Source organism: Pristiophorus japonicus, chromosome 1 (genome assembly GCF_044704955.1).
Source record: "Pristiophorus japonicus isolate sPriJap1 chromosome 1, sPriJap1.hap1, whole genome shotgun sequence".
Lineage (NCBI taxonomy): Eukaryota > Metazoa > Chordata > Chondrichthyes > Pristiophoridae > Pristiophorus > Pristiophorus japonicus.
Genome location: NC_091977.1, coordinates 469,238,875 through 469,261,818, shown reverse-complemented (window position 1 = coordinate 469,261,818; position 22,944 = coordinate 469,238,875). Strand labels below are relative to the sequence as shown.

Sequence of the window (22,944 nt, the reverse complement as noted above, 5' to 3'; positions counted from 1 at the left end):
ATACTGGAGACAAGGTCACTCTATGACCTGTACCTTTATCCACAGGACCAAGAAGTGATGACCCTGCGTGGGACCTCCCTTTATATACCTGGATGACCAGGTGAGGAATGTCTCCCACAAGTTCACCCCCTGTGGTCAAGGTGTGCATTTCTCAGGTGTATACAGTGTTGTTAGATAAAAGTTACAGTTATGTGAAGTTACAAACATGACATCAACTCCCCCCAATATCTTTGGGTCAAAGATTGAGTCTTTCAGGCGGTCGACGGTCTCTCGTGGAGCGCCGCAGTTGGGGCTCTGGTTGTTGAGCCTTGGCATGCGTCGCTGTCACCTGTGGTGATTCCGGCTCGTCCGGGCTACCGCTGACTGTTCTTGTTGCTCGTTCACTGGCAGCGTTGTGGGCAGCATCTCATGATTTTCCTCAGTGTCCATGCTGAACCTTTTTTTTTACTTGGTCCAGATGCTTGCAGTATATCTGTTGAGTATGACCACGATGACCCTATTCCCCTCTTTACCAATTACAGTACCCTCGAGCCACTTGGGGCCCTACAGCGTGATTAAGAACAAAAACAGGGTCATCGATTTCTATCCATCTCCCCTTTGAGTTACGGTCGTGGCACTCATTTTGGGACTGGCGGTTACCCTCAACAATGGCTGACAAGACTGGATGAATGAGGAACAGCCGAGTTTTTAGTGTATGTTTCATGAGTAGTTCCGCTGGCGGGACTCCCGTGAGCGAGTGCAGTGGGGACCTGTAGGCCAGCAAGAGGCGCGATAGACGGTAGTGAAGGGGAGGGTCCTTGAATCCGGAGCATGTCTTGCTTCATGATTTGAACCACACGTTCTGCCTGGCCATTGGAAGCCGGCTTGAACGGCGCTGTCCTGACATGTTTGATGCCATTACCTGACATGAACTCCCGGAATTCATAGCTAGTAAAACACGGGCCGTTGTCGCCAACTAGGATGTCTGGCAAGCTGTGGGTCGCGAAGACCGCACGCAGACTCTCCACTGTGGTGGATGTCGTGCACGAATTCAATATGATGCACTTGATCCATTTCGAGTACACATCAACAACAATGAGGAACATTTTTCCCATGAACGGGCTCCAGTAGTCGACGTGAATACGTGACCACGGCTTGGTGGGCCAGGGCCACGGGCTGAGTGGGACCTCCCTGGGGGCATTGCCCAGCTGGGCACACGTCGTGCACCTGGGAACAGTGTTCCAGGTCTGCATCAATTCCTGGCCACCATACATGTGACTGGGCAATGGCCTTCATAAGCACAATGCCTGGGTGCTCGCTGTGGAGTTCCCTGATGAATGCTTCCCTACCCGGCTGCCCCATAGTAGGCAGTCAGCTTGGATGAAGAGTTCATCCATCCCTCTGTGAAATGGTCTGACCTCTTCAGGGCATGCTCTGTGTGCGGGCACTCAATCCCCAGTAAGGACACATTTCTTAATCAGAGACAGGAGAGGATCTCTGTCCAGATTTTGATCTGGTGGGCTGTGATGGGGAGCCTGCGCTGTCAAAGGCATCGACGGCCATGACCATCTCCATGCTTTGCTCCGCTGCTCCCTCAGTGGTGGCCAGTGGAAGCCTGCTGAGCGCGTCAGCGCAATTTTCGATGCCGTATGGTGTAGTCATACGCAGCCAGCGTGAGAGCCCATCGCTGTATGCGAGCTGACGCATTGGCATTGACAGCTTTGCTGTCGGACAACAGGGATGTTAACGGCTTGTGGTCCGTTTTTAACTTGAACCTTCTGTCAAAAAGGTACCGGTGCATCTTTTTCACCCCGTAGACATATGCGAGTGCTTCTTTTTCAACCATCCCATACCCCCTTTCTGCTTGGGAGAGCGACCTGGAGGCATAAGCCACAGGTTGGAGTTGGCCCTCATCATTACTCTGCTGCATCACGCACCCAACCCCATAGGATGATGCATCGCGTGTCAAAACCAATTTCGTACAGGGTCAATAACTTATTAGAACAAAGCAGGTTCCACGCCCAATTGACAGTCCCCCCAAAACCAATCACAACCCTTACGCAGGAGCATGTGTAGCGGCTCCAGCAATGTACTTAAGTTCGGTAGAAAGTTCCCAAAATAGTTCAATAGTCCCAGAAATGAACGCAACTCTGATGTGTTGCCGGGCCTGGGCGCGCGATGGATCGCCTCCGTTTTGGATTTGGTGGGCCGGATCCCATCTGCGCCAACCCTCCTGCCCAAAAACTCGACCTCTGGGGCCAAAAACACACACTTGGACTTTTTTAGTCGTAGGCCTACCCAATCCAGTCGACGTAGCACCTCCTCCAGGTTGTGAAGGTGTTCTTCCATGTCTCGACCCGTGATAAGGATGTCGTCCTGAAATATGATTGTTCCGGGGATGGAATTTAGCAGGCTTTCCATGTTCCTCTGAAAGATAGCGGCCGCTGATCGAATGCCAAATGGATACCTGTTGTAGACAAACAGCCCCTTGTGCGTGGTGATGATGGTCAGTAGCTTGGATTCTTCGGCCAGTTCCTGGGTCATGTAGGCCAAAGTGAGGTCCAACTTGGTGAACAGCTTGCCGCCTGCCAGCGTGGCAAAAAGATCCTCCGCTCTCAGAAGCGGGTATTGGTCCTGAAGGGACACTCGGTTGATGGTGGCCTTGTAGTCGCCACAGATCTTGACCGAGCCATCCGTTTTTAGAATAGGGACGATAGGGCTTGCCCAGTCGCTGAATTCAACGGGCGAAATTACGCCTTTTCTTAGCAACCTGTCCAACTCACTCTCAATTTTCTCCTGCATCACATACGGCACAGCTCTGGCTTTGTGATGCACTGGTGTGGCGCCCAGGGTGATGCGTATCCTTACTTTGGTGCCTTTGAAAGTCCCGACGCCGGGTTGAAATAATGACTCGAACTTTAGTAGGACCTGTGAGCATGAACTTAGCTCCACAGATGAAATGGTGTGTGCATCCCCCCCATTTCCAGTTCATCTCGGCTAGCCAGCTCCTCCCCAAAAGCGGGGGACCATTTCCCGGGACAATCGAGAGTGGCAGCCGGTTCTGAGATCCATTATGTGTGACCACCAACCTTGCACTGCCTAGCACTGGGATGATCTCTTTGGTGTACGTCTGTAATTGCGTGTCAATGCGTTCTAGTTTGGGTCTGCTAGCTGAGTGGCCACAGTTTCTCAAATTGTTGGACACTTATAAGAGACTGGCTGGCTCCTGTGTCCAGCTCCATGCGTACCGGGATGCCGTTTAACAATACTCTCATCATCATAGGTGGCGTGTTTGTGTATGAGCTGTGGATGTTTGCCACCTGGACCCGCTGAACTTCAGCATCCATTGCTGTATCCCAGGCATACCCTTGCCTTATAGATCCCTCTTGTGGTTCATCCACTTCATAAACCAGCCTCGCTGGGAGCTTCCTGCACATCCTGGCTAAATGTCCACTCAAGTTACAATTTCTGCAGATGATTTGTTGAAACCGGCAGATCTTCACAGCATGTTTGCCCCCGCAGCTCCAGCATGAGCTGAGATTGTTGTGAACAAAAGCTGTTACCAGGCATTCCTCTCTGCTTGTCTCTTTGATTACTCTTGAACACTCTGTTTGTGGGTGTCAATGGTCCTATCCCGGGACATATTGTCCCTTGTGAAGGTGTAAATGTCTGTTCAACCTGCTGTCTCTGTTGCGGGTCCATCCTAGAGTCTGTTACGGCCTGGTTGGTGTCGAATTGTCCTTGCCTGCCTGCGGGGTTATGAGTTGCGTTTACCATGTTAACTCCTTGCTCCATCGCCATGTTGGGAGCAGAGTTGCGCGTGTATATGATCTTGGTTTCCTCCTCCCCCGCTATGAAGGTTTGAGCCATCAATGCTGCTGCTTCCAAGGTCAAGTCCTTGGTCTCAATTAGCTTCCTAAAAATCCCAGCATGACTAATGCCCTCAATGAAGAAATCCCATAACATCTCGCCCCTGCAGGCGTCTGTGAACTTAGAGGCTGGCCAAGCGCCGAAGGTCCAACGTCGGGAAGGTATGCTCTGCCCTTCCCGACGTCGGTGCGTATAGAATTGGTGTCGGGCCATGTGTATACCATGCGCCGGTTTGAGGTGCTCACCGATCAGTTTGCTGAGCTCCGTGAAGGTCTTGGCCGCCGGCTTCTTGGGTGTGAGCAGGACTTTCATCAGCGCGTACGTCTTGGGTCCACAGCGGATCAGTAGATGCACCCTTCGCTTGTCAGCCGCTGCCGTACCCAGCCAGTCCTTCATGACCAAGCTCTGCTGGAGCCTCTCAACGAAATCGTCCCAGTCCTCACCAACACAGTACCGTTCCTCCATGCTACCAGTGGCTATTCTCTTGAGTCGTTCATTCCCGTTTCTCGTCGCCAAATGTTATGTCCTTATACACTACAGCAAATCAACACGAGGCACATACTGGAGACAAGGTCACTCTGTGACCTGTACCTTTATTCACAGGACCAAGAAGTGATGACCCTGTGTGGGATTTCCCTTTATATACCTGGATGACCAGGTGAGGACTGTCTCCCACAAGTTCACCGCCTGTGGTCAAGGTGTGCATTTCTCAGGTGTATACAGTGTACAGTGTTGTTACATAACGGTTATAGTTATGTGAGGTTACAAACATGACAGTTTCCACTTGTGGGGAAGAGCATAACGTCAATATAAGATGGTCACCAAGAAATCCAATAGGGAAGTCAGAAGAAACTTCTTTACCCAAAGACTGGTGAGAACATGGAACTCGCTACTACAAGAAGTGATTAAAGAGAATAGTATAGATGTATTTCTTCCTAGGCAGTCCCTCGGAGTCGAGGATGACTTGCTTCCATACGAATAGGAGTTCACAGGCGATTGATGAGCCCAATGCGGGACCTTGACTGTGGTCGGAGGGAAGAGTGTGTGGGGTGCTTGGGTTGTCGTGCGTTCCTACCGCTTGGCTTCTGCGTGCTCCCAGTGAAGAGACTGTGTGTGTTTGGCGCCTTCCCAAATGTTTCTCCTACTTTGAGCACTCTTCGGTCAGGGATTCCCAGGTCCACGTTGTCCAAGGCCTCATCATGGATCTTGATAAGCGGGTGGCAGTACTGTGTGGCAGGGGCAGGTTGGTAGAGAACCTTTGTCTTAGGAATGGTTAGTATGAGGCCCATACTCTCTCACGCTTCAGTGAAGGTGTTGGCGATGGTTTGGAGTTCGACTTCCGAGTGTGCGCAAATGCAAGTGTCGTCTGCATACTGTAATTCAATGACAGAGGATGGGACGACCTTGGATCTGGATTGGAGGTGACGGAGGTTGAACAAAGTCCCGTTTGTTCTGTAAATTAGTTCCACTCCAGCGGGGAGCTTATTAAACATAGAAACATAGAAATTTACAGCACAGAAGGAGGCCATTTCGGCCCATCTTGTCCGCACCGGCCGACAAAGAGCCGCACGGCCCTCGGTCAGCATCCCTGAAGGTTACATATAAACCTATGAACAATGGCGGAAAGGTAAAGGGCATCCAGCCCAACCAGTCTGCCACACACAACTGCGACACCCCTTACAGTAAAAGATTCTACACACTGCCCCAACCGGAGCCATGTGATCTCCTGAGAGACAAAAAACAGATTAAAAACCCAGGCCAATTTGGGGGAAAAAATCTGGGAAAATTCCTCTCCAACCCATCCAGGCAATCAAAACTAGTCCAAGAGATCACCCTGGTCATATTCAATTCCCTGCAGTTCTTACCATATCATCATCGCCGGCCAACAAGAAGTTATCCAGTCTAATCCCAATTACCAGCTCTAGGTCTGTAAACCTGCAGGTTACGGCACTTTAAGTGCCCATCCAACCATCTCTTAAATGTGGTGAGGGTTTCTGCATCCACCACTTTTCCAGGCAGTGAGTTCCAGATCCCCACAACCCTCTGCATAAAGAAGCCCCCCCCCCTGAAATCCCCTCTAAGCCTTCCACCAACCACCTTAAAACTATGCCCTCCACCAATGAAAATAGGCCCTTACTATCCACCATGTCCAGGCCCCTCAATATTTTGTACACCTCAATGAGCTCCTCGCACCCTCCTCTGTTCCAATGAGAACAAACCCAACCTATCCAACCTGTCCTCATAAGTAAGATTCTCCATTCCAGGCAGCGTCCTCATAACTAAGATTCTCCATTCCAGGCAGCATCCTAGTAAATCTCCTCTGCACTCTCTCTAGTGCAATCATGTCCTTCCTATAATACGGCGACCAGAACTGCACGCAGTACTCCAGCTGTGGCCTAACCAAAGTCTTATACAATTTAAGCATAATCTCCCTACTCTTATATTCTATGCTGCTGCCAATAAAGGCAAGCATTCCGTATGCCTTCTTAACCACCTTATCCACCTGGCCTGCTTCTTTCAGGAATCTGTGGACAAGCACTTCAAGGTCCCTTTGTTCATCTACACTGTTAAGTGGCCTACCGCTTAATGTGTATACTCTTTCCTTATTTGCCCTCCCAAAGTGCATTACCTCACACTTCTCTGAATTAAATTCCATGTGCCACCACTCTGCCCACCTGACCAGTAGATTGATATCCTCCTGCAGCTCATGACTTTCCTCTTCATTAACAACCACACAGCCAATTTTAGTGTAATCTGCAAACTTCTCAATCATACTCCCTATATTCAAATCTAAATCGTTGATATATACCACAAAAAGCAAGGGACCCAGTGCTGAGCCCTGCAGAACCTTACGGGAAACATCCTTCCAGTCACAAAAACATCCATCAACCATTACCCTTTGCTTGCAACCTCGGAGCCAATTTTGGATCCAACTTTCCACTTTGCCCTGGATCCCATGGGCATTAACCTTCGTGACCAGTCTACCATGTGGGACCTTATCAAAAGCTTTGCTAAAGTCCATATACACTACATTGTACTCAATACTTTCATCGATCCTCTTGGTTACCTCCTCATAACATTCAATCAGGTTAGTCAAACACGATCCTCCCATAACAAATCCGTGCTGACTGTCCTTAATTAAGGGTGAGATAGAACATTGCAGCAAGGAAGATCGAGAACAGAGTTGCTTGACCCCGGTCTGCGTGTGTATTGGGTCTGGTGGATCCGTTGATCAGGATCCCGGCTTGTATGTCATCGCAGAGGATGGTGACGAACCTTTGAAAGCAGCCGAATTTGAGGAGGACACTCTATAATCCCTCACGGTTGACATTTAAGGGGAGGCTAGACAAGCATATGAGGGAGAAGGGAATATTTAGATGAGGAAAGATGGGAGGAGACTCGAGTGGAGCATAAACGCCGGCATAGACTGGTTGGGCCGAATGGCCTGCTTCTGTGCTGTATATCCTATGTAATCTTAAGTAAGCAGCAATGCTCCTCCTGCGTCCACATTAAAAACTCCTGCCCACTGGCACCTCAGTGCAAGAGTCAGTCAATTTCCCGCCCGCTCCAATCCAGAGCCTGTTTCGATCATGTAACTCACCACTGGCATTAAAATAAGGCCCAATGACAAATTTGTCTCAGGCCTCAGGTTGCACACATGGAGCAGTTGCTCAGCTGACTTTGCGCCGGACCGTTTTCTCCGGCCAACAAGTTCAAATCCCAGCATAGCTGAACTGTGAAATTGAATTCAATAAATCTGGTAATTTATTGGATAGTATCGATAAAACTGCCAGATGTTGTAAACATGTAACTGCTTCACTAATTTCCTTCGCTGAAGGCAACCTAGAACCCCCAGGTGATTCCAGTCCCACACTATGTGGTTGACTCTCATTGTCCTCCGGTCTCCCAGGTATGGGAATAAATATTGCCTTACCAGTGCTGCCCACATCCCAAGAACAAATGAGAAAACTCTTTAAAATGTGGCAAGATCATCTTTGAAAATGTAGCATTCCACTTAGCTTGTTACAGTATTACAGGTGCAGCATCAAGAATCAGGAACCCTCGGGACCGAGGCCATTCCAGATTCCAGGCTTTTCCGGACTTTCGATCGTTTTTCTAATGTCACGAATCCAGAAACACCCGAGCCCATGTTCGGGTATTTCCGGATTTCGGAACGTCAGAAAAGTGGGGGGGTTCCCGCCGAGGAGCAGTTCGGGCCGTCCGGCCCCGTTGATGAGGTCGTCGGGCGGGGCCTCGCTGAGGAGGAGCTGCTCAGGCGGGTCCTGTTGATGAGCTGTTCGGGCGGGGCCCCGCCGAAGAGGAGGTGTTCGGGTGGGGCCTCACTGAAAAGGAGGTGTTCGTCCGGGGCCCCGCCGAGCAGCTGTTCGGGCCAGCATGCTCTGTTGCGGAGGAGGTGTTCGGGCGGACTGGCGACGAGGCGCCGAGGTGAGGTAAGTGGTGGCGAGGCCCGAGGTCGGGCAGCGGCGGGACCCCGAGGTCGGCAGGGTCAGCGGCTCTGGATTCCGGAACATTTTGCGGATTCCGGACGACCCTGCCACCGATCGGTCAGGATTTCGGAACATTCCTGATTTTCGACGCCGCACCTATACTTAGATATGATGCGTATGGTGACAGTACCTGGTTTGCCTTAGATCAATGTATATATGAGAAATCTGAATTAGTATTAGTAAGAGGAGGATTAATTACCTTAGAATGGAAACATCCTCCTGCTATCATTAGGACTTAACCCAGGTCCCACCTAGGAGAATCATAGTGCATCATACATATAAACAGTCTTCTGGAGTGCTCCCTGGGTTGAATCCCCCCCCGAGAGAAGGTTGAATACTTGTAACACAATGTAAGAGTACAGTCGGATAGGGCTGGTTTCTGCTATTGAAGGATAGAATTCAGAGAATAGAAGGGAAATAATGCTACTTTTTTCTTGATTGTAGTATCATTCAATTATCACTCGGATTTTGACTAAGTAGTACCCTTTAAGGAAGAGGGTGGACCCCTTCACATTAGATGTGACAGTGCATTAAAAATACATTCATCAAAATAAACAAGTTGATTCAAGTAACAGCTTTACTGATTCTCCTCAAAGGAACAAATTTGAGATTGGCTCAGAACGTGGCACAAGAATGAGTCAAACGATTCCTCTGACTAAATACTAATGCCAAACATAGCTTAGTTTCTACTTAAAGATTAACTTGTCACTTAAGAGTTGGGTATTGAAGTTCTGCCATTATGCATGAAACATAAGAGTCTATCAGAAAGTGGGGTAAAAGCAAGTAAAAATGGTTAAAAAACAAAATTAAAAGCACTTTATCTGAATGCACGCAGCATTCGTAACAAAGTCGATGAGTTGACGACACAAATAGATACAAATGGGTATGGTCTGATCTCCATGATAGAGACGAGGTTGCAATGTGACCAAGGCTGGTAACTGAATATTCAGGGGTATTTGACAATTTGGAAGGATAGGCAGAAAGGAAAAGGATGTGGGGTAGCTCTGTTAATAAAGGATGAAATCAGTGCAGTAGTGAGAAATGATATTGACTCAGAAGATTAAGATGCAGAATCAGTTTGGGTGGAGATAAGAAATAATAAGGAGAAGAAGTCACTGGTGGGCGTAGTCTATAGGCCCCTCACAGTAGCTACACTGTTGGATGGAGAATACATCAAGAAATAATGGAGGCTTGTAAAAAAGGAACGGCAATAATCATAGGTGATTTTAATCTTCATATTGATTGGGCAAATCAAATTGGCCAAGGTAGCCTTGAGGAAGAGTTCATACAGTGTATCCAGGATGGTTTCCTTGAACAGTACATTGCAGAACCAACCAGGGAGCAGGCTATCTTAGATCTGCTATTGTGTAATGAGACAGAATTAATAAATGATCTTGTAGTAAAGGATCGTCTAGGAAACAGTGATCAAAGCATGGTTGAATTTCAAATTCAGTTGGAGGGTGAGAAAGTAGAATAGAAACATAGAAAATAGGTGCATGAGTAGGCCATTCGGCCCTTCGAGCCTGCACCACCATTCAATAAGATCATGGTTGATCATTCACCTCAGTACACCTTTCCTGCCTTCTCTCCATACCCCTTGATCTCTTTAGCCATAAGGGCCATATCCAACTCCCTCTTGAATATATCTAACGAACTGGCATCAACAACTCTCTGCGGAAGCGAATTCCACAGGTTAACAATTCTCTGAGTGAAGAAGTTTCTCCTCATCTCGGTCATAAATGGCTTATCCTTTATCCTTAGACTGTGACCCCTGGTTCTGGACTCCCCCAACATCGGGAACATTCTTCCTGCATCTAACCTTTCAGTCCCATCAGAATTTTATATGTTTCTATGAGATGCCCTCTCATTCTTCTAAACTCCAGTGAATACAGGCCCAGTCGATCCAGTCTCTCCTCATATGTCAGTCCTGCCATCCCGGGTATCAGTCTGGTGAACTTTTGCTGCACTCCCTCAATAGCAAGATAGTCCTTCCTCAGATTGGGAGACCAAAACTGTTATAGATGTATACTTGTATTTACTTTGTAGAGCCACCAGAGGGCTCATCCCCTGGAGTCCCAAGAGATCCCATAATCCCTTGGGAGCACAGGTATTTAAGGAGGCTTCACAGGTTGGAGAGGCACTCTGGAGACCTGCAATAAAAGACTACGGTCACACTTTATTTGAGCTCACAGTGTTCAATCTGACTCTTTCTCCACACACAACAACTGGCGACGAGATACAGATAGCGAACCCAAAGATGCAGAGAACAGTGGGCATCCTGGAGAGATTTTCGGAGGAAGATGATTGGGAAACTTTTGTGGAGAAACTCGACCAATACTTCGTGGCCAACGAGCTAGATGGGGAAGAGAGCGCTGCCAAATGAAGGGCGATCCTCCTCATCGTCTGTGGGGCACCAACGTATGGCCTCATGAAGAATCTGCTCACTTCAGCGAAACCCACGGCAAAATCATACGACGATTTGTGCACACTGGTCTGAGAGCATTTGAACCTGAAGGAAAGCTTTCTGATGGCGAGGTACCGGTTCTACACCTACAAAAGATCTAAAGGCCAGGAAGTGGCGAGTTATGTCGCCGAGCTAAGACGCCTTGCAGGACATTGCGAATTTCAAGGGCATTTGGAGCACATGCTCAGAGACTTTTTCGTACTTGGCATTGGCCATGAAACCATACTTCGCAAACTTTTGACTGTAGAGACCCCAACCTAGACTAAGGCCATAGCGATAGCCTAGGCATTCATTGCCACTAGTGACAATACGAAGCAAACCTCTCAGCACACAAGTGCTGCTACAAGTACTGTGAACAAAGTGATGTCGTTTTCGAGGCGTAACGTACAGGGCAGGTCACACATACCTGCAGCTACACGTCCGCAGATGTCTGAGAGTCCACCATCAAGGGTGATGAATGCAAGGCCATTAACACCTTGTTGGCGTTGCGGGGGTGATCATTGTTTCCATTCATGCCGATTCAAAGGCTACGTTTGCAAGGGCTGTGGAACAATGGAACACCTCCGAGTGTGCAGGCGAGCTGCAAAGTCTGTTAAACCTGCAAACCAGCATGTTGCAGAGGAGGACAGACCCACGGAGGATCACGACGAACCAGAGCCTCAGATCGAGGAGGCAGAGGTACATGGGGTGCACACATTCACTACGAATTGTCCCCCGATAATGCTGAATGTTGAACTAAATTGACTCCCAATGTCAATGGAGCTGAACATGGGTGCGAGCCAGTCCATCATGGGCAAAAAGACTTTTGAAAGGTTGTGGTGCAACAAGGCCTCAAGGCCAGTCTTAACTCCAGTTTGCACAAAACTAAGAACTTACAGGAAAGAACTGATTCCTGTAATCGGCAGTGCGACTGTAAAGGTCTCCTACGATGGAGCACTGCACAAGCTACCACTCTGGGTGGTACTGGGCAATGGTCCCACGCTGCTCGGCAGGAACTAGCTGGGAAAGATACGCTGGTACTGGGACGACGTCCGAGCGCTATCGCCCACTGACGACATTTCGTGTGCCCAGGTCGTGAACAAATTCTCTTCACAGTTCGAACCTGGCATCGGGAAATTCCAAGGAGCAAAAGTGCGGATCCAACTAATTCCGGGGTCGCGACCCATCCATCACAAGGCGAGAGCAGTCCCGTGCATTATGAGAGAAAGGGTAAAGATCGAGCTAGACCGGTAGCAAAGAGAGGGCATAATTTCCCCGATCAAGTTCAACGAGTGGGCCAGTCCTATCATCCCAGTCCTCAAGGGAGATGGCACCATCAGAATCTGTGGCGATTACAAAGTAACTATCAATCGTTTCTCCCTGCAGGACCAATACCCACTACCAAAGGCCGATGACCTCTTTGCAACGCTGGCGGGAGGAAAGACGTTCACGAAGCTGGATTTGACTTCAGCCTACATGACGCAGGAACTGGAGGAATCATCGAAGGCCCTCACCTGCATCAACACGCACAAAGGTCTTTTTGTTTATAACAGATGCCCATTTGGAATCCAATCGGCAGCGGCGATATTCCAGAGAAACATGGAAAGCTTACTGAAGTCGGTCCCGCACACCGTGGTCTTCCAGGACAACATCTTGGCCACAGGTCGGAATACAGTCGAGCATCTGCAGAACCCGGAGTAGGTTCTTAGTCGACTCAACCATGTGGGGCTCAGGTTAAAATGCTCAAAGTGCGTTTTCCTGGTGCCTGAAATGGAGTTCTTGGGAAGGAGGATTGCGGCAACGGCATCAGGCCCACCAACGCGAAGACGGAGGCAATCGAAAACGCACCGAGGCCACAGAATGTGACGGAGCTGCGGTCGTTTCTGGGACTCCTGAACTACTTTGGTAACTTCTTACTGGGTCTCAGCACACTGTTAGAACCATTACATGTCTTACTACGAAAAGGGGACGAATGGGTTTGGGGTAAAAGCCAAGAAAATGCCTTTGTAAAAGCGAGAAAATTTGTTATGCTCAAACAAATTGCTTGTGTTGTATGATCCATGTAAGCGCTTGATACTAGCATGTGATGCGTCATTATATGGCGTCGGGTTGGTATTGCAACAAGCTAATGATTTCAGGAAACTGCAACCGGTTGCTTATGCATCCAGGAGTCTGTGTAAGGCTGAGAGAGCCTACAGCATGATTGAGAAAGAAGCATTAGCGTGTGTCTATGGGGTAAAGAAAATGCATCAATACCTGTTTGGGCTAAAATTCGAATTGGAAACTGACCATAAGCCACTTATATCCCTGTTCTCCAAGAATAAAGGGCTGAATACCAACGCATCGGCGCGCATCGAGAGATGGGCGTTCACGTTGTCCGCATACAACTACGCCATCCGCCACAGAAAACTGCGCCGATGCTCTCAGTAGGCTGCCATTGCCCACCACAGGGTGGAAATGGTGCAGCCCGCAGATCTAGCCATGGTTATGAAAGCATTTGAGAGTGAGCAATTACCCGTCACTGCCCGGCAGATCAAACCTGGACAAGCCAGGACCCCTTATTATCTCTCGTCAAAAGCTGTGTGCTTCACGAGAGCTGGTCCAGTGTCTCAGTGGAAATGCAGGAAGAGATAAAGCCTTTCCAGTGGCGCAAAGATGAAATGTCTATACAGGCAGACTGCCTTCTGTGGGGCAATCGAGTAGTGGTCCCCAAGAAGGGCACTGACACCTTCATCAATGACCTCCACAGTACCCACCCAGGCATCGTAATGATGAAAGTGATAGCCAGATGCCACGTGTGGTGGCCCAGTATCGATGCGGACTTAGCGTCCTTGTTCACAGATGTAATACATGCTCGCAGTTATGCAATGCACCCAGAGAGGCGCCACTAAGTTTATGGTCTTGGCCCTCCAAACCGTGGTCCAGAGTACACGTCGACTATGCAGGCGGGTTCTTGGGTAAAATGTTCCTTGTGGTTGTAGACGCATACTCCAAGTGGATTGAATGTGAGATAATGTCAGCTAGCACGTCCGCTGCCACTACTGAAAGCCTGCGGGCCATGTTTGCCACACACGGCCTACCCGATGTCCCGGTGAGCGACAACAGGCCATGTTTTACCAATGCTGAGTTCAAATAATTCATGACCCGTAACGGGATCAAACATGTCACATCTGCCCCGTTTAAACCAGCGTCCATTGATCAGGCAGAGAGATCAGTGCAAACCATCAAGCAAGGCTTGAAGAGGGTAACTGAAGGCTCACTGTAGACTCGCCTATCCTGAGTCTTGCTTCGGTACCGCACGAGACCCCACTCACTCATTGGGATCCCACTTGCTGAACTGCTCATGAAAAGAGCACTTAAAACAAGGCTCTCGTTAGTCCACCCTGATTTACATGAACAGGTAGAGAGCAGGCGGCTTCAACAAAGTGCATACCATGATAGCGCAAATGTGTCATGCGAGATTAAAATCAATGATCCAATATTTGTATTAAATTATGGACAAGGTCCCAAGTGGCTTCCTGGCACTGTCGTGGTCAAAGAGGAGAGCAGGGTGTTTCAGGTCAAACTTTCAAATAGACTCATTCACCTGAAACACTTGGACTAAATTAAACTCAGATTCACAGATTATCCTGAGCAGCCCACCTTGGACCCTACTTTTTTTGATCCCCCAGCATACACATCAGTGGCAACCGGCACCACGGTTAACCACGAAGCAGAACCCATCATCCACAGCAGCCCAGCAGGGCCCAACACACCAGGCAGCCCAGTAAGGCCGGCTGCACAGCAGCCCAGCGAAAGCCCAACAAATGATTCAACAATTCCAGCTTTCACATCGAGACGATCAACCAGGGCAAGAAGGGCCCCAGATCGACTCACATTGTAAATAGTTACACTATTGACTTTGGGGGGGGCGGGGATTGTTGTTATATATGTGGACTTGTATTTACTCTGTACAGCCACCAGAGGGCTCTTCCCCTGGAGTCCCAAAGGATCCCATAATCCCTTGGGAACACAGGTATTTATGAAGGCTTTCACAGGTTGGAGAGGCACTCTGGAGAACTGCAATAAAAGATTAAGGTCACACTTTACTTTGAGCTCACAGTGTTCAGTTGTCTCTTTCTCCATACACAACAAATACTGAACACAATATTCCAGGTGAGGCCTCACCAAGAACCTGTACAGCTGCAGCAAGACCTCTGCTCCTCTACTCAAATCCCCTCACTATGAAGGCCAACATGCCATTTGCCTTCTTCACTGCCTGCTGCACCTGCATGCCAACCTTCAATGACTGATGTACCATGACACCCAGTCTCATTCCACCTCCTCTTTTCCTAATCTGTTGCCATTCAGATAATATTCTACCTTCATGTTTTTGCCACCAAAGTGAATAACCTCACATTTATCCACATTATACTGCATCTGCCATGCACTTGTGCACTCACCTAACCTGTCCAAGTCACCTTGCAGCCGCTTAGCATCCTCCTCACCGCTCACACCGCCACCCAGCTTAGTGAAATCTGCAAACTTGGAGATATTACTCTCAATTCCTTCATCTAAATCATTGATGTATATTGTAAATAACTGGGATCCCAGCACTGAGCCCTGCGGCACTCCACTAGTCACGGCCTGCCATTCTGAAAAGGACCTGTTTATCCCGACTCTCTGCTTCCTGTCTGCCAACCAGTTCTCTATCCACGTCAATGCATTACCCCCAATACCATGATCTCAAATAAGTGTCCTAAGCTTAAATAAAGGAGACTACAAAGATATGAAGACAGAGTTGGCTAAAGTGCACTGGGAAAATAGATTAAAGTGTGGGAAGGTTGATGAGCAGTGGCGGACATTTAAGAAACTATTTCATAACTCTCAACAAAAATATATTCCAATGAGAAGGAAAGACTGTAAGAGAAGGGATAACCATCCGTGGCTAACTAAGGAAATAAAGGATGGTATCAAATTGAAAACAATGGTATACAAAGTGGCCGATTAGCAGGAGGCCAGAGGATTGTAAAATCATTTTAAAAAAAGCAAAGGACGACTAAAAAATGATAGAGGGAAGATAGATTATGAAAGTAAACTAGATCAAAATATAAAAACAGATAGTAAGAATTTCTATAGGTATATAAAAAGGAAGAGAGTGGCTAAAGTAATGGTGGTCCCTTAGAGGATGAGACTGGGGAATTAATAATCAGGAACAGGGAAATGGCAGAGACTTTGAACAAATATTTTGTATCAGTCTTGACAGTAGAAGACAGAAGACAGGGAGGAACTTATAACAATCACTATCAATAAAGAAGTAGTACTTGGTAAAATAATGGGACTAAAAGTGGACAAGTCCCCTGGACAGAATGGATAAGGGGAAACCAGTGGATGTGGTGTATTTGGATTTCCATAAGGCATTCTATAAGATACCAGATAAAAAGTTACTGCACAAGATAAAAGTTCACGGAGTTGGGGGTAACATATTAGCATGGATAGAGGATTGGCTAACTAACAGAAAACAGAGAGTCGGGATAAATGGGTCATTTTCCGGTTGACAAACAGTAACTAGTAGGGTGCCGCAGGGATTGGTGCTGGGGCCTCAACTATTTATAATTTATATTAATGACTTGGATGAAGGGACCAAGTGTAATGTAGCCAAGTTTGCTGATGATACAAAGAGGAAAACACACAAAAATCTTCAAAGTGATATAGACAGGCTAAGTGAGTGGGAAAACATTTAGCAGATGGAGTATAATGTGGGAAAGTGTGAGATTATCCACTTTGGCAGAAAAAAAAAGCAAATTATATTTTAAATGATGAAAAATTGCAAAGTGCTGCAGTAGAGAGGGACCTGGGGGTCCTTGTTCATGAAACACAAGAAGTTAGCATACAGGTAATCAGGAAGGCAAATGGAATGTTGGCCTTTATTGCAGAGGGGATAGAATATAAAAGCAGAGAAGTCCTGCTGCAACTGGATAGGGTAATGGTGAGGCCACACCTTGAGTATTGCGTACAGTTTTGGTCAACTTATTTAAGGAAGGATATACTTGCATTGGAGGCAGTTCAGAGAAGGTTCAACTAGGTTGATTCCTGAGACTTATGAGGAAAGGTTGAGTAGATTGGGCCTATACTCATTGGAGTTTAGAAGAATGAGAGGTGATCTTATTAAAACATATAAGATACTGAGGGGGCTCGACAAGGTAGATGCAGAGAGGATGTTTCTCCTCGTGTGGGAATCTAGAACTAGGGGGCATCGTTTCAGAATAAGGGGTCGCCCATTTAAAACTGAAATGAGGAGGAATTTCTTCTCTGAGGGTTGTAAATCTGTGGAATTCCCTGCCCCAGAGAGCTTTGGAGGCTGGGTCATTGAACACATTTAAGGTGGAAATAGATAGATTTTTGAACGATAAAGAAGTGAAAGGTAATGGGGAGCGGGCAGGGAAGTGGAGCTGAGCCCAAGACCTGATCAGCCATGATCTTATTGAATGACAGAGCAGGCCCAAGGGGCCAAATAGCCTACTCCTGCTCCTATTTCTTATGTTCTTTTGTACTCGATTAAATGTTCTGTCCTTGTGGGGCAAAGAGGAAAAAATTAGAAACATTTTTTTAAAAAGTACATTTCTGAGGGAGCTGTTTCCTTTCACCAATTCTGTAACTTACCATTTCTTAGATAACAGTCACCTCTTTAGGTTTTCTTTTGATGCCTTCCAATCGGTTGAGAGGTCTGGCACTAATGTTTCTTTTGCTGCTTCCCTCTCCAGTGTTAACCCCTTTATGCAGGCTTTTCAACAACTCCATCAGTTCTCTTTTCTCAAGTTCTGCTTGTTCTAGTTCCTGACGATGCTGCCTTTCTTCTGCCATGAGTGTTCTCACATCTGACATCACACATGACATCTGACTCTGAAAGTAAATGTTATGTCTCAAAATTTAACACCATAAGCAGGGTGTATATAGCTATGAATACAACTTTACACAATTATGAATATACAGTATTAAGAGAATCATCAGATAACTATCAGAGACAATGCAATATTTTGTATCTTACCAACCTGATTAGTGCTGTTTAATGCTTCTCAACCTCTGAACTAGCCAATTGGGAATATGAGGCACAAAACAAAATTAGAGACTAATAACCACTCAGGGCCACTTGTTTTTGACTTTTCATACTCCTCAAGCCTATCTTGCGGCCTAATTTTCACATCTCTGTACAGTGTAGTAACCCACTTCTTAAACCTACATGTCTTGCAAAAAATCCAAAACGTAGTTTTACATTGCTTTTGTGCTGCACTTTTGGTATCCACTCGCCCTTTACAAGGCCAATGATGCAGAAGGAGCGGGGCTCCCTATATATGGAGTTCCTGCTTCTCCAGCTGATAAGGAACCCGGCGTAAGACTGGAGGCTAACATGCCCAATGTACTGGCCTCCAGAAGGGCAGAAATGGGCCCACCGAGGAGGATAACGTCTATACTCCAAAATACAGGGAGGGTCTGGGCCTCTTACCCTCTGATGACGGCTCAGCACTGCAGTTTGCAGTCAGGCTGCAATAGTAGTGGTGCAGGCACCTGTTAGACCCATGCAAATAAGATGCCCATGTATTAACCCCATTACTACCAGGATTGTAGCCCATGCATTTTCAGAACATATATATATATATATATCACACATATACATTTTCATAGGATAATGACCATAAATAAACATACTAACTTTAAGCTCCTCAATTTCATTTTGCAAAAGACTTTCTTTCTGTACCATGTGTCTTCTTTGAGAATCTAAACGGGACTCCATTTCATGCCTTACTTCTTCAACTTTACAAATCATCTCAGACCTTTTTAAAAAAAAATGTATGCACAATACAATGTTAGATTTATTATTTATTTTGCCCAATTTTCTCCCTTTTTCTATACTTCTGCTTTCCAGTAAGTATTGACTCATTCTAGGTCATCACAGCAGAGCCCAATCATGTCTCCACCCCATGTATACATGTGCACTTCTAGTAGAGTTCCTTCAGAAAGGTTCATTCCATCTTTAATATAGGATGCTAAGTGTAGAGCACCTTCCATCACACCAGCTAAGATCAGAGACCTTATCATCGACCAGGTATCAAACCTGGAATTTTCCAGTCTGTAAAAGAAGATTCATCATCATCCATAAAGGATTAAAATTGAAATGTCCTATCCCTATCAACATTCTTTTAGAGATTTCAACGATTACACCAATCTTCCCATTGGTAAGTTACACTAAAATTGCCTGACAATCTCATTAGCATATGCTAGAATACAAAAAAACGTACACAAGTGGAAATCAGTGTAAACAATCGAGGTCCAAGGAAAGCGCCGGCCATGCATATTCTTCATTTTGAGTTTCCCTTTAAGCATTAAAAATTAACAATAATTTATGCACATTAGGCACGGCAAGGGAGAAATTGATCTTCTTGAGCTCATTCTTTTGGCATGAGGCCGAGTAAAAATTTCATTGTGCTATGTCTTGCGCCCCAAGACACCAGAAACACGTCCATTTTGGCCCAAACGATATTCAGGCATCCCTGGTGCTGCATTAGGCTCCTTGAATATGTTAATGAAGGGCCTAACACCTGTTTAAGGACCCCTCTTGAAAATTGGTCAGTGCTGTCCTTGCAGGATAACCAGTGGTACTTAAAGGCCGCCAACAAGAAGCTGAGTTTCTTCTTTTAACGTACCTTCATGTGGAGCCAGGTACATCACTGGCTTCCCAACTCCCACCCGCCTCCCCTCCCTACCTCCTCTTCCTGTTGTCATCCTCCCCTCCCAGGACCTACCTGAGGTCCGCTGCTGGCATTGCAACTGGTCCAAATTGGTCCAACTTTTCTCCAATTTTGAAAGTGAGGAAAACGTCTGCTCAAAGAAGTACACGATATGACATAAGAACATAAGAAATAGGAGCAGGAGTAGGCCATACAGCCCCTCGAGCCTGCTCCGCCATTCAATAAGATCATGGCTGATCTGATCATGGACTCAGCTCCATTTCCCTGCTTGCTCCCCATAACCCCTTATCGTTTAAGAAACTGTCTATTTTTGTCTTAAATTTATTAATGTCCCAGCTTCCACAGCTCTCTGAGGCAGCGAATTCCACAGATTTACAACCCTCTAAGAGAAGAAATTTCTTCTCATCTCTGTTTTAAATGGGCAACCCCTTATTCTAAGATCATGCCCTCTAGTTCTAGTCTCCCCCATCAGTAGAAACATCCTCTCTGTATTCACCTTGTCAAGCTCCCTCATAATCTTATAGGTTTCGATAAGATTACCTCTCATTCTTCTGAATTCCAATAAGTAGAGGCCCAACCTACTCAACCTTTCCTCATAAGTCAAACCCCTCATCTCCGGAATCAACCTAGTGAACCTTCTTTGAACTGCCTCCAAAGCAAGTATATCCTTTTGTAAATATGGAAACCAAAACTGCACACAGTATTCCAGGGTGTGGCCTCACCAATACCCTGTATAGCTGTAGCAAGACTTCCCTGCTTTGATACTCCATCCCCTTTGCAATAAAGGCCAAAATTTAACTGGCCTTCCTGATCACTTGCTGTACCCGCATACTATCCTTTTGTGTTTCATGCACAAGTACACCCAGGTCCCGTTGTATTGCAGCACTTTGCAATCTTTTTTCATTTAAATAATAACTTGCTCTTTGATTTTTTTTCTGCCAAAGTGCAAGATCTCACACTTTCCAACATTATACTCCATCTGCCAAATTTTTGCCCACTCACTTAGCCTGTCTATGTCCTTTTGCAGATTTTTTGTGTCCTCCTCACACATTGCTTTTCCTCCCATCTTTGTATCGTCAGAAACTTGGCTACATTACACTCAGTCCCTTCTTCTAAGTCATTAATATAGATTGTAAATAGTTGGGATCCCAGCACTGATCCCTGCGGCACCCCACTAGTTACTGATTGCCAACCAGAGAATGAACCATTTATCCCGACTCTCTGTTTTCTGTTAGTTAGCCAATCCTCTATCCATGCGAATATATTACCCCTTTGTACACTGGTTGGGAAATTTGACCTCAACTGACGCACAAGGCATCATGACACTTAACAACAACAACTTGCATTTAACAACGTAATGAAACGTCTTGGAGTATTATGCGCTAAAAATTTGACATCGAGCCGCATAAGTAGAAATTAGCGCAGGTGACCGAAAGCTTGGTCAAAGAGATATGTTTAAAGGAGTGTCTTGAAGGAGGAAAGCAAGGTAGAGAAATGGAGAGATTTAGGTAGGGAGTTCCAGAGCTTGGGGCCTAGGCAACAGAATGCACGGTCACCAATGGTTGAACGATTACAATCAGAGCTGCTCAGGAGGGCAGAATTAGAGTAGAGGAGCGCAGACATCTCGGGGGGGGGGGGGGTGCGGTTGTGGGGCTGGAGGATATTACAGAGATAGGGAGAGGCGAGGGCATGGAGGAATTTGAAAATAAGGATAAGAATTTTGAAATCGAGGCGTTGCTTAACCTGAAGTCAGTGTAGGTCAGCGAGCACAGGGGTGATGGATGAGCGGGACTTGGTGCGAGTTAGGTCACGGGCAGCCCAGTTTTGGATCACCTCTAGTTTACCTAGGGTAGAATGTGGGAGGCCAGCCAGGAGTGCGTTGGAATAGTCAAATCTAGAGGCAACAAAGGCATGGATGAGGACTTCAGCACTGGATGAGCTGGGCAAGGACGAAGATGAGTGATGTTACAGAGGTGGAAATAAGTGGTCTTAGTTATGCTGCGGATATGTGGTCGAAAGCTCATTTCAGGGTCAAATATGACACCGAGATTGCAAACAGTCTGGTTCAGCCTCAGACAGATGGGAGATGGATGGAGTCAGTGGGTAGGGAACGGAGTTTGTGGCAGGGACTGAAAACTATGGCTTCGGGCTTCCCCATGTTCAATTGGAGAAAATTTCTGCTCATCCAGAACTGGATGTCAGTCAAGCAGTCTGACAATTTAGACAACGTGGAGGGGTCGTGAGAAGTGATAGTGAGGTAGAGCTGGGTGTCATCTGCGTACATGTGGAAGCTGACACTGTTTTCGGATGATTTCGCCAAGGAATAACATGTAGATGAGAAATAGGAGGGGGCCAAGGATAGATCCTTGCGAGACACCAGAGGTAACGGTGATTCTCTGGGTACGATTAGATAGATAAGAATAGAACCAGGCAAGTGTAGTCCCAGCCAGTTGGACAACAGTGGAGAGGCGTTGGAGAAGGATAGACTGGTCAATCCTGTCAAAGGCTACAGACAAGTCAAGAAAGACGAGGAGGGATAGTTTGCTTTTGTCACAGTCACAAAGGAGGTCATTTGTGACTTTGATGAGAGTCGTTTCGGAACTGTGGCAGGAGCAGGAACCGAATTGGAGGGATTCAAACATGGAATTGCGGGAAAGATGGGCATGGATTTGGGAGGCGATAACACGTTCAAGGACTTTGGAAAGGAAAGGGAGGTTGGAGATGGGGCAGTAGTTTGCAAGGATGGAGGGATCGAGGGTTGGTTTTTTGAGGAGAGGGATGACGACGGCAGATTTGAGGAAGAGGGGACAGTACCCGAGGAAAGCGAACCATTAACAATGTCAGCTAACATGGGAGCCAGAAAGAGAAGTTGGGTGGTCAGCAGTTTGGTGGGAATAGGATCAAGGGAGCAGGAAGTGGGTCTCATGGACAGGATGTGCTCGGAAAGGTCATCAAGAGAAATCGGAGAGAAACTCGAGAAAGATGTGAGGTCAGGGCTAGAGCAGGAGGCTTCCTTAGAGGAAGTTTGGCCCGGTGGGCCAGGGGAAGTAAGGGATGATACAGAGGCGGCCGAACAGATGGTCTCAATCTTAGAGACAAAGAAGTCCATGAGCTCCTCACACTTCTTGTTGGAGATGAGGAAGTGCATTCATGCATTTCCTTGAGCTGGCTTTTAGCCTCTCCGTTTCAGAGTCAGTTGTCCATTTATCGTGCATTGTGGAGTTTGTATTGTACAAGAGAAATGCAGGGAACAGCACCAACCCTTGTACATGGCCTTCTTTGACCTTACAAAGGCCTTTGACACTGTTAACAGCACTGCCCCTCAGTCATCAAGATCCACAGCGCGGCCCTAGATAACGTGGACCACTTTCCATACCTCGGGAGCCTATTATCAGCAACGGCAGACATCGTTGACGAG

General features: G+C 46.9%; 1 protein-coding gene across 6 annotated transcripts in view; it reads right to left on the bottom strand.

Moving 5' to 3' along the window:
• Nucleotides 1-22,944, bottom strand: part of rnf41l (ring finger protein 41, like) — a 177,138-nt gene that overhangs the window by 6,199 nt on the left and 147,995 nt on the right. For all 6 annotated transcript variants that reach the window (XM_070894199.1, XM_070894230.1, XM_070894213.1 and 3 more), the window contains 2 exons: nt 18,491-18,611; nt 17,443-17,682 (listed from right to left, as the gene is read on the bottom strand). In XM_070894199.1, coding sequence (XP_070750300.1) covers nt 17,449-17,682; nt 18,491-18,611 — 355 coding nt within the window. In that variant the 3' untranslated portion in view covers nt 17,443-17,448. The remainder of the gene's footprint in view (nt 1-17,442; nt 17,683-18,490; nt 18,612-22,944) is intronic.